The sequence below is a fragment of the Amblyomma maculatum genome, chromosome 3, assembly GCF_055883805.1.
Source record: "Amblyomma maculatum isolate TAMU_Amacu chromosome 3, ASM5588380v1, whole genome shotgun sequence".
Taxonomy (NCBI): Eukaryota; Metazoa; Arthropoda; class Arachnida; order Ixodida; family Ixodidae; genus Amblyomma; species Amblyomma maculatum.
Genome location: NC_139346.1, coordinates 185114785 through 185131954, shown reverse-complemented (window position 1 = coordinate 185131954; position 17170 = coordinate 185114785). Strand labels below are relative to the sequence as shown.

General features: G+C 42.2%; 1 protein-coding gene across 1 annotated transcript; it reads left to right on the top strand.

The window, feature by feature from the left end:
• Positions 1–4962: 4962 nt before the first annotated feature.
• LOC146197158 (uncharacterized) lies at positions 4963–12258 on the top strand. The gene is made up of 5 exons (XM_084598930.1): positions 4963–5214; positions 6859–6999; positions 8619–8707; positions 11600–11819; positions 12067–12258. Exons 2-5 carry the CDS (start codon positions 6954–6956, stop codon positions 12147–12149), a joined length of 438 nt encoding a protein of 145 aa, XP_084455056.1. The 5' UTR covers positions 4963–5214; positions 6859–6953; the 3' UTR covers positions 12150–12258.
• The last annotated feature ends 4912 nt before the right edge of the window (positions 12259–17170 follow it).

Below are 17170 nucleotides of genomic sequence, written 5' to 3'. Positions count from 1 at the left end.
TATAAAAGGAATGCTCGAAGCGTTTTACGAATAAAAGTTGGAAGTTCTGTGCTCTATGTGTGTACGTGTTTTCTGTCTCTGTCCGTGCTTTTTTTTTTTGTGCAGTTTGATCATTACTGACCACTGTTATTTGATCGCCTAACCTGCAGAGCGTAACCTGCAGTTGGGTGGATGACAGGCTCGCTTCGTGTAGGCTCGCGTTTTCTCTGGACTATATAGCTCTGTGGACAAGAATACTGGCCATCCCGGCTCATGCATGATGCTATACCATCAAGAAACATAAAATTCCACCACAACTACAATGATTTTGTGTGCACTTTTAAAAAAGGGTCTTCAAAAATAGAGCACTGTTAATTTTGCCATAACTGAGAAATGACATAATATAATTAAAACTGGATCGAATGATATTGCACCTCGCCATAGAAAAGGTTACAGGTTAGAGAAAAAGCTCAGCCGTTACTTGTCTTCTCCCATGAAATTGCCACAAATAGCGACTTTATTCGATTTTAGGCTATCATCAACCCTTCTAACAAGCACGTAATGCCTTTATAAGCATTGAGAAAGCTTTGGATATTGCATTGGATAAAATGTAACTCAATTCCGCAAATAATAGGTCAAAAGTTGGGCACCTTACATTAAGGGGAAGCCCTAAGCACGTCCATGGAGTAAATCATGCGTACAATTTTATATTCATTTTTATATCTTTAGTTTACATAACGAAATACTTTTTAGTGCCTGATATTCATAAATTACTTATAATTGATTTTCTAATGTTTCGATAAAAATCCAAGTTGGGACAGTTCTTTAAATTCGAATTAAAGTTGTCCAGTTTTTGATATTTTTAAATTTGAAGTTTACCGATTTAAGATAACATGGAGTAATAATGAACTACTTTAGAGTTTCAATTTTTTTTTTCAGTAATAAAAAACAAGCAATGGATAATATATATAAAAACAAAGGTTTAGGTGCAACATCATACGGAGTTGTGGCAGAATGTATGGCTGAATATTGGCAATTTACAGGATAAGCGTTTAGTTTTACGTTTATTTTTTATAATTTTAAACAATATATTGCAACCCTTTTTAAAAAGTTCATAATATTTCTGAGGTACTGAGGACTTTCGATACGGATTTTAACAAAAATCGAAGATGATGATTTTTAAATTGGAATCTAATTTCTCACTTTTGCGGGTCCGGTAGTCATTTACTGATTAATCAAACAAAAAGGAAGGAGAGTGTTGCCGGCAGCGGCAACTGATATCTTAAGTCCGAAGCACCCGAGCTGAGCTGTTTTCGAATTCTGGACGTTTTTATGCGTTGTAGAACACACCTAGCGGTCTAGAGCTCCAAAGCTTCTCTGAAATTAAGTACATAATCTTCATAATAAAGAGAAAACACTTTAGTGCAAACAACTTTAGGCGTCATGCCAGTATGTAAGGTCCAAAGTGGACACTTTTGGAGCGTGCACGTCGCTCCTGAAGCAAAGTTTGCTATTTTTTACGAAATTAATAGCAGCAACAAAATATGTTTCTAATAGTTTTTGTAAATGTAAAAGCTACATAAATTTTATAAGCAAACAATAATTGATGACAATTTTTTAGTGCGCAAGCAACAGGTCCCCAAACTTGCAACTTTTTGAAATGGCAAAAACGGCGTTTCCACCTCTATAGTGACACACGTATTTTTTTTTTTTTTCGGAGTAAACTACGCCGTATCGTGCAAACCTAAGGTGCATTCCTTTCTGTCGAGACATTTGCTCACCACATAAATGTTTCATTGAAAAAAGTAATGGTTATGGGACCTCGATTACCGTTCTTAACTGAACAGCATATATATATGTGTGTGTGTGTGTGTGTGTGTGTGTGTGTGTGTGTGTGTGTGTGTGTGTGTGTGTGTGTGTGTGTGTGTGTGTGTGTGTGTGTGTGTGTGTGTGTGTGTGTGTGTGTGTGTGTGTGTGTGTGTGTGTGTGTGTGTGTGTGTGTGTGTGTGTGTGTGTGTGTGTGTGTGTGTGTGTGTGTGTGTGTGTGTGTGTGTGTGTGTGTGTGTGTGTGTGTGTGTGTGTGTGTGTGTGTGTGTGTGTGTGTGTGTGTGTGTGTGTGTGTGTGTGTGTGTGTGTGTGTGTGTGTGTGTGTGTGTGTGTGTGTGTGTGTGTGTGTGTGTGTGTGTGTGTGTGTGTGTGTGTGTGTGTGTGTGTGTGTGTGTGTGTGTGTGTGTGTGTGTGTGTGTGTGTGTGTGTGTGTGTGTGTGTGTGTGTGTGTGTGTGTGTGTGTGTGTGTGTGTGTGTGTGTGTGTGTGTGTGTGTGTGTGTGTGTGTGTGTGTGTGTGTGTGTGTGTGTGTGTGTCAGTATGCATGACACCATCTAATTCGGAAAAGCCGTGTAGGTTGCATGGATGCGGAAACTACATCTTAACTGGCTGGTTGTGCGCTATTATTTAACCCTTGACAATACCATATCGAGAGTGTGCCTTCCTGTACAAGCCCGCATATGTGGCACGGCTCTGTATTTTATTCGAGACCTCCATTCGTCTTGGGAATGGACGTCACACTGGTCAAGCGAGAAGGAACACAGATGTGTTGCGAAAGTAATGAGGAAACTTACCACGAGGAAGGTGTGTTCTTCCTTGTTTTTAGTACCCTGGTTCTGTTAGCCACACTTATAACGAGGAAATGTAGCCTCTAGTTACCTGCAAGATATCCGATCAAATCGCGGGGTGTTATAGCCATGGATTTGGCGTTAGTTTGCACTCCTGATTACGTTATTGATGATAATGGCGGCCCCCAACGACGTTATTGCAGCAGCACGCTATATAGTTCATGGAGATAGGGGAAAAGAGCTCTGAGAAGGAGCCTTCCTCAAAGCGCGGATTTTTGGACAATATAGCTAAAATTGATTGTGCGACGGCTCCGAGGGCAATAACTTTTTCGACATTCTAAGCTTGATCGTACAGCGATTGAGAATAGGATACAAATCTCTACGGTAACAATATGCTATAGAAATGTCTTATTATCAAAACGTAGTTAACCTGCTTGCTATCTAACATTATCCGCCTCTAACGAGATGTGATCGCAGCACTGGTAAGATTATGCTCCAGATACCGCGTGCTCATACCTGAAGAAGCCAACTTTAAAAAATTAATGGCAGTCTTCTTCTTTGAAACGTCTGCAGGTACATTTATTCGTATTCTGGACGTCTTTCCCCCTACTTAAAGCGTCTTCGCCTTCTTTCTAACGTTATCATTTTTTCTGATTTCATGACAAACTACTTATATTCCTTGTAATCTTGTATACAATAATAAGGAACGTTGCTGATGCGCAACAACGCTTGAGTTTATACCGTGCCTCCTAAATCTCATTTTGCGTATTCCCTTATGAAAATCGAATTTTCCTTTTTACTTCCTTTGTTTTTCCTTTTTGCTTCCTGTACAGCCTTCCTATAGACTTTTCCTTTCTTTTGACTAAAGGAAGTATCCTTTGAGCTCACCTTGTTGAGACTTTCCTTTCTTTTGACAGAAGGAAGCTCATTTTTAAACTGGCTCTCTTTGGCAATATCAATAATGTCCTTCCTTTGTTTTTCCTCAAGTAAAGAGAAAGTTCTCTTTACTCTTTATGCATCATACCTTCTTTTTTTTTTGTTCTTAAGCGAAAACATACGAAGCTCATTTTTCTTTTCAGCTAGACTTCTCGTTTTTTTTCTTTCATTAGTATCCCTTGCACTTTTTTAACTTCTGAACTTTTTTGAATAAACCAATTATACATTTATCAAAATATACAAAATCGCATTCGTTTCTTTGTTATGCAAGTAAACATCATTTTAATTTTCTTTTTCATTTGATATTAAATCCCTGCTTTTTTTTTCACGCGCTAGATCTTATTTTTAGCGCAAGTTTCTTCTTAGTCGCCACACAAGGACCAATAATATTCACCACCTTCCTTCCTTTGTCCTTAAGTGTAAAGATAACTTTCTTTTCATTCATTTCTTGTGCTTATTTTTGTGCGTGTGGCATTACTTGGTCTATTTCTTGCCCCTCTGATTTTTTTAAGATAAAATATAATACATTCAAGAATTTTCATACATGTTAAAGAATGCCAGGTGGTTCTAATTCATCGCTTTCGCAGCCCGCTGGTTCGATGGCGATGCATGCGCGAGACGGCATGTACATACATACATCCGTGACCGCTGCTTCAGCACTCTGACACGGTACGCAACAAAGCTCGGCGCAGGGCTGGCAGGGTTCGTCAGTATTTGCGTCGGCATTGCAGCCTGGCAACTCTTGGCTCGCAGCGACGCCAAGGGCGACGCTGTTAGCAAGCGCGGCCTGCTTCCGTCGTGATTTAGTGCACTTCGGTACGGCGCGACGTTGACGTCGCGCAAGTACGCTTTTACCGTGGTGGCATTTCCAGTGCGTTCGACGGGTAGGCGGTTACCGCAGCACCATCGATAACGGCTTCAAAAGCCTGCAGTTAAATGCACTTCACGATGTGCCTAGTACCGGATGTCACATTGTTCACGAAAGTCAAGCTCGTTTACCTCCTATCACAGTTTAAAGACCAGCAATTAATACGTCAGCGACGTCGGTACGTCGGTACCACCACGCACAGAAGCCCCCGCAGCCGAGGTTACGAATACGCCAGTAAAACCAACGTTCTCACGGCGAGTAAAACGGTAAAACCAATGAAGATTGACATGCACCACAAGAATTCCGCAGCAAAAAAAAAGGGCGCTGCAGCTGCTTGTGGCAATAATTTGCTTAAATTATTTTGTGTTTTGTTACGCATCACATATTACTACTAAAAAAAAACAAACGTTTAAGGTTGTTTATAAATTATAAGTTTTATTTTGAAAGTTTGTGAAGTTTGCAAAAATGCATTTAAAAGTTTGCAATGGCGCTTGAGACTCTAGCGCTATCGTTTTCGTGAAAACAGCCGGCGGCATGCTTCACTATGTGTTTCATGACCGTAGAAAGTTGATTGTTCGCGTTCGTTGTGTTCGTCGTGTTTTCTTTACGTGAGTAGTGCAAATGGCCGATCATGTCTTGGTTAAATGGGCGACCGCTCAGAAGTGGGACGTATACCCTGTAAGAAACCTACAATCAAAAGAACTGCAGGCGAAACTGATGGATAATCCCAAATACTGGAAGATTATTCCAAACCAAGGAGTACTACATGCCCAGTGGAAGGAGGGGTCGTACTCTCCTACGTTCATTCTCAGAGTGGGTAAGTAGTCAAACGTCTCTTGTCTCTTTTCGTATTCGTGTCTTGATAATGTTTACCTGTGAAACACCTTCCTTTGCTACTCGCGGTGAGTCGTGTCGCGAAGTCGTTTACATGCCCGCATTACGACCGCATTGTGTTAACCGGCAGGTGACAGTAGTGCACATGGTGAAAGAGGTAGACAGTTGATTCCGGGAATTGCGTGAAATTAAAACAAAAATGCATAATGAACTGAATTTGCGGAAATAAGAAGTAGAATAAACGCGGCTGCTGTCGTTACGTGGACCTGATTCTCCCTGTTTACACAGCAAATGGCAATTCTCGGTGTTTCGTGTTAACAGGAGTAGGCTTCCCAATTTGGGCTCTATATAAAAAAAAAAAAAAAAAAAAAAAAAACACCCTGCCCGCATCGTCGTTTCGGAACGGTGCGGCATGGAGAATGGCAGCTCCTTGATTATTGAAGCTGATTTAGAATAAGTTTTAAAGATGCCCAGGGTGCTCGTTCCGAGACAATTGGTAGTGTAGCAGCGAAACGGACGCTTTCACAGCTGCAGGCGACTTAAGTTTAAGCAGAAAAAAGCGCCTAACGTGTTGTCGCATTCATTTACTTTCATATTCATTTGTTTGTTTCTTTTTATTGAAGCGTCAAACATGCTTCCTTTCTTCGCTACCAGCCATTCCTCAGATTTCGCGCAGAGAGAGAAAACTTTATTAAAAAAAGTGAAAAAAAAAAAGTGTGTGTGGTGGGGAGGCAGTGTGTGGAGTCTCCATTCTAAGACTCCAGTGGCCTGGGCTGCCGCTTTTGCCTGAGTTACCAGCCTACGCTGGGTTGCTAGGTCAGAGCATAGCAGAGCAAGCAGTGATATCAGTTACCAACAGCATAATGCTGCAATGATTTTTAGCTGCCTATGTAAAAGTTGCTCCCAGTGCATGGGGTACGGCCAACAGGTGGAAGGGCACCGCTCTCTCCACTTCATTTTCAATGCTGCCGTTGCACTTTGCCACTACTTCTGGATGAGGCTACCTGCCACGGGATCGCATGCTCCCTTTCATAAAGCTCACGACTGTACATGGGTACAATCCCAGCATTCATGGCCGCATTTCAGTGGAGGTGAAATGCAAGTTGACTGTGTACTGTATGATGTCATTTGCACATTAAAAAACCCCAGGTGAGCCCACCACTACGGCATCCCTCATCGCTATAGCTTAAGTCGCTTTGGGACATAAAACACCATGAACCTACCATAAAGCAGAGTGGCTATGTTTTACGGTATGCGTGGGAGCTCAAACTGTTTTTCTGGAAATGCATCCTTTGTTTTGTCCACTACTGCTCAAGTGGGCATTCTGCCCACTTGAGCAGTAGTGATGCTGGATGGTGTCAGCTCGCAGTTAAACATTACCATTTCCTTTTCTGTGCCAAGGTTTGCTCAAGGGCTAATGTTCCTCCTTAAGAAGTGTTGCTTTGAACCCTAAACAGTGTCCATGCTACGTTTCTCTTGTCAGTGGTCTTCATTTGGTCACTATTTTGCTAATCTCATGTGTGGAACCAGATATCTGCACAATGCGTTATACTGAATAATTTTTGTATGATGCATTTGAGTGCCAATACAATTTAGTGAATAGACCTTGCCACATGTCGTTTTGCAGGAAAGCTGCAGCTGTGACAAAATGTCTAAGCCAACAGATGCAAAAAAGAGAGTCCTGGAGCTTGAGGATGAAGTGGGGTCTGCAAAAAAAAAAGAATGAAGAAATATAAGGCCGCAAGAGATGAAGCACGTCAGATGCTTGGTATGTGATCGCTTTTTTCTGAAGCCATTGGAATGCTGATCTCCATTGCCATGAGACTGAAATTATTTGCTGTGTCACCAGATGCTACGTAAAGCATAACAAATTCAAGTGCTAACTCTTAAATGAATAAGACCTCTTGGTCTGTAGCATGTCCTAGTAAAAGCACCAGTAAGATTATGTTGCTGCAATAAGGTTCCCCCTACACTGAGGATTAGGATTGGTGTTCCTCCTGTAGTTGTCTTTGCGACACATTATAGGTGGTGTACAGTAGCGCTCAGCTACACCGTGGCGCTGCTGCATGACGCCACCAACCACCATGCTTGCAGTGCACGTAGCAGATGAACTGCTGCCACTCCTGCTCTGCAAGCATGCTTTGTTTGTGTTGCAGTGACTTGCGTGTCACATGTCATTGCTTGGGATCGGCATGCATCTGAGATTGAGCCTGTTGTCGTATGTGATAGCTGCATGAAAATGCATGGTAAACAAATGCCACTCAAGGTGAGCACCTGTGCTGATTTGTGCTGCTCAAGCCGATGCCTTAAAACGGGCGCGGGATTGATTTCCTTTCTATTCTGGAGTGGTCGGTGACAACAACGCTCCAGTGAACCCGGAGAGCTGCATTAGGTTCAAACACATTCACGGGGTGTAAGTTGTAGCCAGATGGCTGCGGCAGGTCTGTGGTGCTCTTGCATTACTGTGGATGGCGTATCTGAATGGAACCCTTGATTCCCTCAGATTTTAACCTCAGAGTCTCCTGCAAATGATGAGGTGCATCTAGAATGAGCGCAGGAGGGACAGCAAAAAATCTAAATTTGTATGAAATTATCATATGTGGCCTCGTCCTGTCTTGGACCTTGGAATCCTTATGGCATGCGCTTCATTTTCCTGTGCCATTTTGGTCACTTAGGTGGTGTTTTTTTTTTTTTTTTTCACAACAGGAAATTTATACTTGTCCAAGCTCGGCACCTGGCTCAGCAATCTGCCTAACTTAACTCGGTCACTACACCATGTTAGCAAATGTCGACACGAAAGACAGACACGAGATAGGTGAAGCATGGGCTATCGAGTATCAGCTACACACTCAAGTGTCAGCTTTTGTCCAAATGTATGGCGTATTGCTGCCGCCATACATGTATATTGCATGCTGACCTCTTCAAGGCCCTTGCTACCGACAAACTGTTTCAGGGATGTGATCTGACTAACTTCTGTTAAAGCACTCACAGCTATCTCGGCATCATCATTCGCACCCGTGAATTCATTCTAAGCAATAGCAGCACCCGTCAGTTGCACTGTAGTTACAACGTCCTCCGCAGTTAATTCAATCCAGGCATTTCCACAGCGAACAAAGAGATCAGAAGTGGGATGTCAGCATTGGCTTCATCAATTGCTATCAGCATCCCCTAGATTATGTACCGCTGATAGTGCGCCTTGAGTGCGTGAGTGATGCCAGTGTCTAGCAGCTAAATTTTGAATGGCGCATTTGGTGACAGAAAAGGGTTGGTCATGCAGTCAAGGGCAAAGAAAAGGCTTTTCTCCTGTGGTGAATGTTACATGGGCTGCTGCTGCTAGTGATGAAATAGTATGTTTTGTTCCAGCTTTCCTTTTTTGTTTTTTTTCAGATGTTGCTGAGCTGGTCAATCAGCTGACGGAATCCGTTAATAATGCTGCGTGTACAACTCAAGCAGTTGTACTGCCAACCGAGGCTCAGGTTAGTTGCTTTAGTCTAGTGTCTGCATGGTTGTGCTCATTACTGCCTTTCTCGATGAAACATTTTTAAGGGTCACACAAGAACTTGGTTCTAGCTTTATGATAGCACTGCCACAAGTCATGCACTTCCATTGAGAAGTGTGCAGGGATAGGGAAACGAGGAGCTCATTATCCATGTGAATGAAGTCAGCAGTCACTGAATTCCGAGATAGGCAAGAAGCAATGCTCTTTATGATTGGTTGGCTCTTAGGGTTTAATGTCCAAAGCGACTCAGGCTATGAGAGATACTGTAGTGCAAGGCTCTGGAAATTTCGACCACCTGGGGTGCTTTAACGTGCACCGACAACACAGAGCACACGGGCACCTTGCGTTTCGGCTCCACTGAAAAGCGGCTGCCCTGGCTGGGATGCTGTTTATGAGGCTGGGCTCACAGACTCCATAATTAGTAGCATTATGATATTTTTAAATGAATGTCAATTTGATAGAAACGACAAAAGACAGACAGGGCTATTTTCTTAAATTCGTCAAAACAACCATGAAAAAAAATCCCAACTGCTTCCTTTCAATTTAGTGACTGTTACTTCATTCGTGTGTATATTGATTTGGAAGAGTTTTTGTGAAAGCTGTAGTGATCGGAAGTGCAAGGTTACTTTTGTTTACGCTTCGTGTTGAGCATACTTCGCTTGGGCTATAGCAAAGCCCTTTTCATCAGAAAAGAGATTTCCATTAGCTTGTTTAATATTCAGCAATTTCTTAGGTTATCGATCTCGGAAGGCCATCTTTTTGCACTACAACTCGAATGACGCAGCTGGTGCTCCTCTAATCAGTCATTTTAGCGACTTGGGCCAGTCATCATGGTATTCAAGCTAATGTGCATATAATCCACTTGCACCTGACAGCCACCTGCAATGTCACTCTGGCAAGTCAAAGGCAATTAACCACCATGGTATTGCCAGGAGGGTCTCCTTTGAGAAGGAGTTGTGGCTTCTTAAGCTGATCCAACAATAGTTCAATTTCACTTTAACCCCTTGAGCACTATTATTTCGAGATTTCTAGCTAAAATTGCTTAAAATTACGATATCGTTAAAGGCCCCATTACATGAAAATTTGTTGTCTGTGTTGTGAGTGAAACATCAAGAGCATGGCGCTGGCAAGTGGCATGGCCGAACACACATTCTTCGATGATTTGTGTGGCTTAACGAGACCACATGATATCCAAAAGTTAGGAGGAGCTGCTAACTCCGGTCGTTCATTTGAGGTGGGAAGGTGAAATACGAATCAACATTCCAGTGCTCTTCAATGCTGAGTCAGGCTTGCTACACCTAGGCTACGCAGACATGTTGATACAGCTTTGTTAAAGCAGGGCTTTATATGTTGGGTGGTAGCCTACACTGGTCGCATCATACCCTTAAAGGCGGAGCTTAAGTGTCCCTTTAGTTTTTATTTTACTGCTGGTTTCTATTGGTAGTGTAATAAAAAAGGAGGTATCCGAGACAAAAATATTTGAACCAGAAACTAAGTCAAATGAGCGCAGTGAAGTTTATTGCTCATTACGTGAAAAATCAACTGCCCGCCAATAAGCAGCAATCTAGTCGAGTAACATATAGCGAGGTAACTGGAAATGTTTTACAAGGGACGACCAAGAATGGAAGCCCAGGGGGTTTCATCGGAATGTTGTCAATTTTCATCCATTGACACAGAACTCGCAATAGTATCGTCTGAGCTGTCATCATCTTCGTCGGAAGAACTACTCATGTCATCACTGTCGTCTTCACTTCCCATAACAATGCAAAAATTGGTGTCTGAGCCATCTTCGGATGGCGAGGATGGCAACGAAGAAAAGCTTCTTTCCCGCGATGACGGGCCAACAGTGCATGCATTGCCTCTACCAGGCACCATTTTTCTCATTAAGGCTGCTTAAAAGGCTTTCAAGCGGTAGAACAAAAAGCAGTTAACGGGTCAGTGGTGCCATCTGTCAAATGGCGCATGACCTAAGCCTTAGGTGAGTACAGAGGAGCGCTGTACTCACCTAAAACTCTCAGGGCGAGGATCTATCCTGCAAGGACAAGCACTCGTCCAAAATGGCTTGAGGGCATCTTTGCAAGGACGAGCTGCTTGTCCAAAGCGCTTGAGGGGTTAAATTATGAAAGCTACCTGTGCAAGCTGGAAACTAAATGTTGCCTCAAAGTAGCACATACAGAGCAGGGAGTGCATGCTTTTGCTAAACCTTCATTGGCAGTTTTTTTTAATTGGTTGAGCTTCTGATGTACGAAAAGGATGTTAGTATTTTTAAACAGGAGGTGACAATGTGGGCACTGTGCTCTGTCTAAACTGGCCTTTAATGGCCTTTGCAATGTTAATGATGAGTAAATCCCTTTATTTTCTGACTTAAAATCTGTTGTTTTTTTTTATTGTTGAAATGCAAGCATAAATTAGGTCGTTAAAAAATATCTTATTTCTTGTTTTTTCTTCTGCTATAGCAATGCACTATTAGCGCACAATCCTTTACGGGGCATTATGTGCCCTCTTTTTGGCTAGTTACTTTAAATACATATTACACAATTGTCAGGTTACACTAATAAAAATGTTAAAAGATGTTTGGCCTGATTCAAAATTAGATCAAAACACCGCTCGGGAAGGTGTCAAAAACATCCAATAGTTTTCGTATGCCTTCATTGTTGTACATGTTAAAGTACGGCTTCTTGAATGTGTATTTTTACTTGCAAACAAATGACCTTAATTATGCATTTTGGGATTTCTTTGAATGTTCTTAAGCTGGTCTAAGTTTTTTGTTGGTTATAAAGCCCCTTCATTTTCTTATTGCATATCAAGGAATATTGTTGTTGGTTACAATACTGGTCATAGTACTAATATTTGCTTTTTGTTCTTGCAGGTGCACATTGGCAGCAATATTATGGTAAATCAGCAGTTGATTGACCGCATGAAACTCAGTGCGGGCAATCAAGCAACAAAGTTTGCATGTAACTTGGTGCGGGTTGTGTTCTCACCCGAAGAACTGGAAGAAAGCTCACTCTATGGCCGTGTCTGCAATGCCCGCAAGGAACAAGCTCCAAAAAAGGCACTGGGCTGCCCAAAATTGGATGCTGTTATCTGTAAGTCCTCGAGCTCATAGCCTGTGCATGTGATGCAAGAGCATTCTGCAATATTGTCCAAACAGCTGACTTTTCAGTGATGGTCAGGGCCATAATGCTTGCCTTAATGCATAATGCTGTGGTGCCTGCATGGCGCTCACACTGTCAGTGCTCTGTATATTTAATTTACAAAAGCTAAGGAAGGCTGGATGGACTCTAGCTTGTTCATTGCAGTCATGCTTCTAATGTTTTTTTTTTCTTTTTGCAGCCTACACCTGCTTGCTCAATGGAGTACTAGCCAAGGTGGTCACCGGCAGTTGCGCAAGTTTGCACTGGGATTGTGGACAGTGATCCAATTTTTTGTCGCAGGGTCTTCGAAAGCAGGCCTAATTGCAAGGCCTAAACAGAGGAAGTACATCTATTCAAATAAATATAATCTCATACAAACAAATGTTTCAGTCTGAACCTACTTCCTTCGAACATCCACCAAATATCCCATAGTCATCATTCCTTCGAACTTCCTTTGAACCAATAATTGGCCACTGCCTGTGAACTCAACTCAAACTGACAATGGTCTGTTCCCTGGGAGCTCAAAGGAAATTCACAGGAAATTCACAGGATGGTCAGAGAAATTTAATTCACTGTGAATTCAAAATCAGTAGCCAATTCTCAGTTCAGAGGAAGTTGCTTCCTTCTGACTTTTTTGAGTTCACATTGAACTCAAAGGATGTTCCCATTTTTATAAGGGTTCTCCTTGGTGATAACGAATAAGTACTAATATCCTTATTATACGACGACTTTAAATGACTGTTGAGAGCCTTCGAGATTCTCAATCAATAAATTCGGAAGAGCTTCGCGCCGCATGCTTTCCGCGGCAAGCTCGACCACCGGCGAAAGATTCCATTACTTCACATGGCATGGGGGTGCATCGCGACCGTTGCCGCCAGCACTTTTGCAGAAATGCTAGCAATCAACCAATATGTTTGACCATCGAAAGTGAAAGCAGAATGTTAATTCGTTAGGCTATGCTAGTATCACTGACGAAATGAATTTTTGTTGCTTTCGAAAAGTTGCATTCACATATTTTTGAGGGAGCTGCATGATCGTGCAGTGTCGGTTGTTTCTGTAGTGCTTTGCGGGCTGGCCTGAGTTTGTTTTTTTTTCAGCAAAATAATTAGCATACATCGAACTTCCATAACGTTTCAGCGTAAAACGCTGCTGTCATTTTATTCCCCACTGCAGCCCGTTGCCGCGAGCACTCCGCTTCTTACAGAGCGCATGTTGTTGTCGCTTGAGGGACTTTTATATCTCGCTGGTCCTCCGCTCTGCTCCGCTTAGGCAGTTAACGCAATGGCAATAGAAGAGTCATGCGTTGCAGCGCTATTTGCCGTTATCAGCCTTGAAGGTGGTTAGCATCCTAAAATGCGTAGTAAAATTCAGAGTCGCATATATATACCTCAAAACCCAATAGGGACAATGAGGAACTTTTATTTTCAATGTGAGGACTCATTACGCCGCAATATACACGTGCTAACGGATCGAGGGCCTTCGAAATTCCCGTAACGTAGCGTTAATTGACAGAAGCCAAACTTCTTCAGCAAAACTGCTACGCCACTGAGCAGGAGAGCACTGAGGCAGAGCACGCTCTCAAGTGACATAAACGCTTTCTGAAGTGAAGTGATTTATTTATTGCAAGCATGAATATACACTTGAGAACGAGGGAAAAAGGCCTTTAGTAAGTAAGCCTGACCATCGATGCATTTGGCAGAGAAGTAGAGTGTGTGACATATGTACAAAATTATTAAACATGTCCTATTGGCACATCAAAATATTACATCAACAAATTTCCATACGTCATTTAGCATGTGAAATACGAAATTACATTACAAGTAGCAAGGAACGATTTCAGCAAGTGATGATCAAATCTTAAGAAGCGGCATTTGTGTCACTTTTTATCTAAACAGCAGCTCACTTGACTATTTATATATCAAACCTGTTACCTTGTGTGTTCGAATTTAAAAGAACGATTAGCTGGTGCAGTTTGAGTTCCATAATTTGTGCATATTCTGGGCGGCCTGGTAGCAGCAGCTGGTATGCGTTTGTTGCTGTTCAGGCATGTTTATTGGTTATCTTGAGATCAGTAGTATACACATTCCAACAAACTAATTTTTGACCGCTTGCAATTTCGATCGAGAAATAAGCCACCCTCGATGCTTAAGGCAACGCGCGCATATAATCATTATTTAAATTCGAGGGCCCGCGAAGGGTTCGTTTTCGTTGGACGTTTCGGTGCTGACGATGACTGGGGTCCCCGCGCATATCTATATTCTGGGACAATGTGACGTTGTTATCGACGCCCCTTTAATTAAGAACGCTAGCATGGCCTTGCCAGTATAAATGCATATACTTCACGGGGCAATTTAAGCTGTTACGAAGTCCAGAAAGACAGCTATATGCTGGAAGCGTAACGAATGCCCGACTCAGCTGTCAGGGGAAAGTATTGGTTGTTTTAATTTTAAGCCCCCTTCACATGATGCACACAACCTTAAAGTGTCCCCTCTAAATATAATTGTAGTGACGGAAGGCAAAATTGATCAGCAAATGTTTTAGACGCAGCGCATTTTTTTTCTCGAATAATTTGGTTGTGACAATATCAGGGAGCTTTTGGGCACGCTGTACGCTACTATACGGAAAATGCTGCCCACTGACGGCGCTTATTAGATAGGTTACTACAATATTAAGGAACGTTAATAGCAGTCTTGTACAAGTCTTAATTGCGGCCTGCACCGCGTGGTACGCACGCGGCAAACCATGCCACCAGGCAAACACCCCTGGCTAGTGGCTGGTAAACCCATATTTGCGTATTGCAGCGCTGAAAAAAAAAAAAACAAAGAGGGGGGGGGGGGGGGGGGCTCATATAGGACAGAGGGTTGCCTGGAGAGGCTTCTTATATCCCGGAATTCTAAGCTTTGCACCGAACAGAGAAGGTGGCATCGCGATTATGTCTGCAGACCGCTTTTACGAAACGTACTGAAAGTCAAGCCTGTTATAACGACCCCATATGACCATACTCAGGTTCACCCGAAATGCCTCGAATGCCATAAAAATCCACTAAATGAGTGGTCAAGGTACTGAGATGGTCGCCCTGGATATAAGCCAAGCAAGCTTATGATATATGAATAGAAACTTCTGCACTGCATCATCAAAAAAAGGACTCCGAAACACGCGATCTAAGGTGTGTTCTTCTTTTCTTTTCTTACTTTTTTTTTTTTTTTTTTTTTGCATGTGCCAATGCGACATTAACTCAATATGCGAGTTGGAATGCGTATTTGAAAGAAAATAAAAATACACTGATTTGTTTGCTTCAAAGAAAATATCTGCAGCATATCATGTTTAGACGGCGCGTGTTAGCGGACGCTTGAGCATCATCTCAAAGAGAAGGCGGCTGTCGAGAGCGGAGCGCGGCATTCTCCGAAAAATCAATGAGAGAAGCGAAAAAAAAAAGAAAAGCGATTGGTTGGACTCTCGTATCATAGATGGCTCCACTTGTCACGCATTCTCTATTCCAGCGTGCCGGATTCAAAGGGCAACTACGGCACAGTTTCGCGGAGTTTACTGAAATTTTTCCAGTTCATCCCCACAGCCTTTTGAACCTTTCAGGAAAATTTTGCAGCCGAGCATTGTTTTTTTTTTTTTTTTTTTTTTTTTTTCCAGCGCGCGTGAGTTTCAATATTTCCACTGAGTAGCCTGAATGGGCGCGATTTCAATAGTCAGCCTTTCAAGTATGACGTCATGATTTGCCCGCTGGATAAACGATATCCGCTCTGTATTTGCGGAAGGAGAACATTTCGCGCCCATTTTAGTGATTTTAGAAAAAGAGCTATATAAGCAGCCACTTATGTAGTTTCTTGTACGGCCAATCGACACGCCCTTGATAAGCATTCTGAGATTATTCATGAGGTCAGTGCTTAGCATGCAGTTATGTCAAAGTTTGGCTGGAAATCAATTTAGGTTCTACACTTGTTTGTTTCAAAACACTTCTATTCGGCATTTCGAAACTCAGCTTTCTTTTTTTTTTTTTTTGGACGGATATAAAGAGGAAGCATGGCAAATGTCATCTCATCTGAGAGGGAAAGCTCAAGACATGATGAAAAATATGAACTATCCACTCCACAGCTGCAGCATCTTGTAAGAGTCACCCATGATTCCGTCATCTCTCCATCACCCTCAGTTTTTTATGGAAGAATCAGTCGTGCCTTAAGATATCCTATTATTAGGAACAAAGTGAAAGAAACAGAGAGAGCATAATTTAACTGCTCAAAAATCATTAACAGTACCGCGTTGCCAAAAAGATTCACGGCCAACGCCGTTGGTTCACATTCAGGAAAACAACATTGCGCATACCAGTATTGTTTGTTTCGTTGCACGAGAAAGGACAATAATGTATCGATATAATGCCAGAGTCGGTGGATATTAGAGACTGTGCGAATTATAGACTGTCAAATCGGGAGCTCCTGAAGAGACACATCTACGCCGTTCATATATAGTGCATACGTGTGTTTTAGCACTTCGTATAAGATTCGCTCACTGATTGCTTATTACTCAAGGAAATGGCTTCAATAGAAATATTGCTTCAAATTCAGTGAGGTTAACACACGCATCAGCTTTCAATGAAATCCTGCTTAACGAGAAGAAGCTTATTGAACATAAACCTTCGGAAGGATATGACGCAGCTCTGTCGAGCAAGCCCTCGTGGAAAGATAAAGGCGGCGGTCTTAGACAGCGGAATCTCGGACTATAAGGATCTGACGATACTTCCCATAATTCACCCTCCTTTTTTTTTTTTCTCCTTTCAATGAAGCCTTTTTCATACTGTCATCTTGTCACTGTTTCCTTAGACAACATGAAAACGCCCAATACTGTTTGCATAACGAACTATAAATATCCGTTATGAATAATGTATTTTTTTTTATTTGTGTATGTTCGATACATACGGCACAACACACTTTCGAGTTTCGGTGTAAAAAGTCGAGACGAAAAAATATCGTCAATATAAAACTTGGAGCTTTTTGGACATTGGCTCTCGTTCTCAACGACACGTAAAATGGGACGTTATCAGTTGGTGAACTTCAAATTCGCGACAGGACCTGTCCCAAAGGTAAAATAGTAAACGAGCGCGACACTCTCCAGTACATCCATGTGCACATTCATGCTAGAGTGATTCAACGGCTGGAAACTGGGAGAGGAAATAATTCATACCTTTATTTAATCCTCGACCTGTGCCGCAAAGTTATTGCAACGTGCACCACCAGAAACCAATTTAATATTGCACACCGTGGCAATATATGGCAGTACGACGGTCAAGTAGGCAA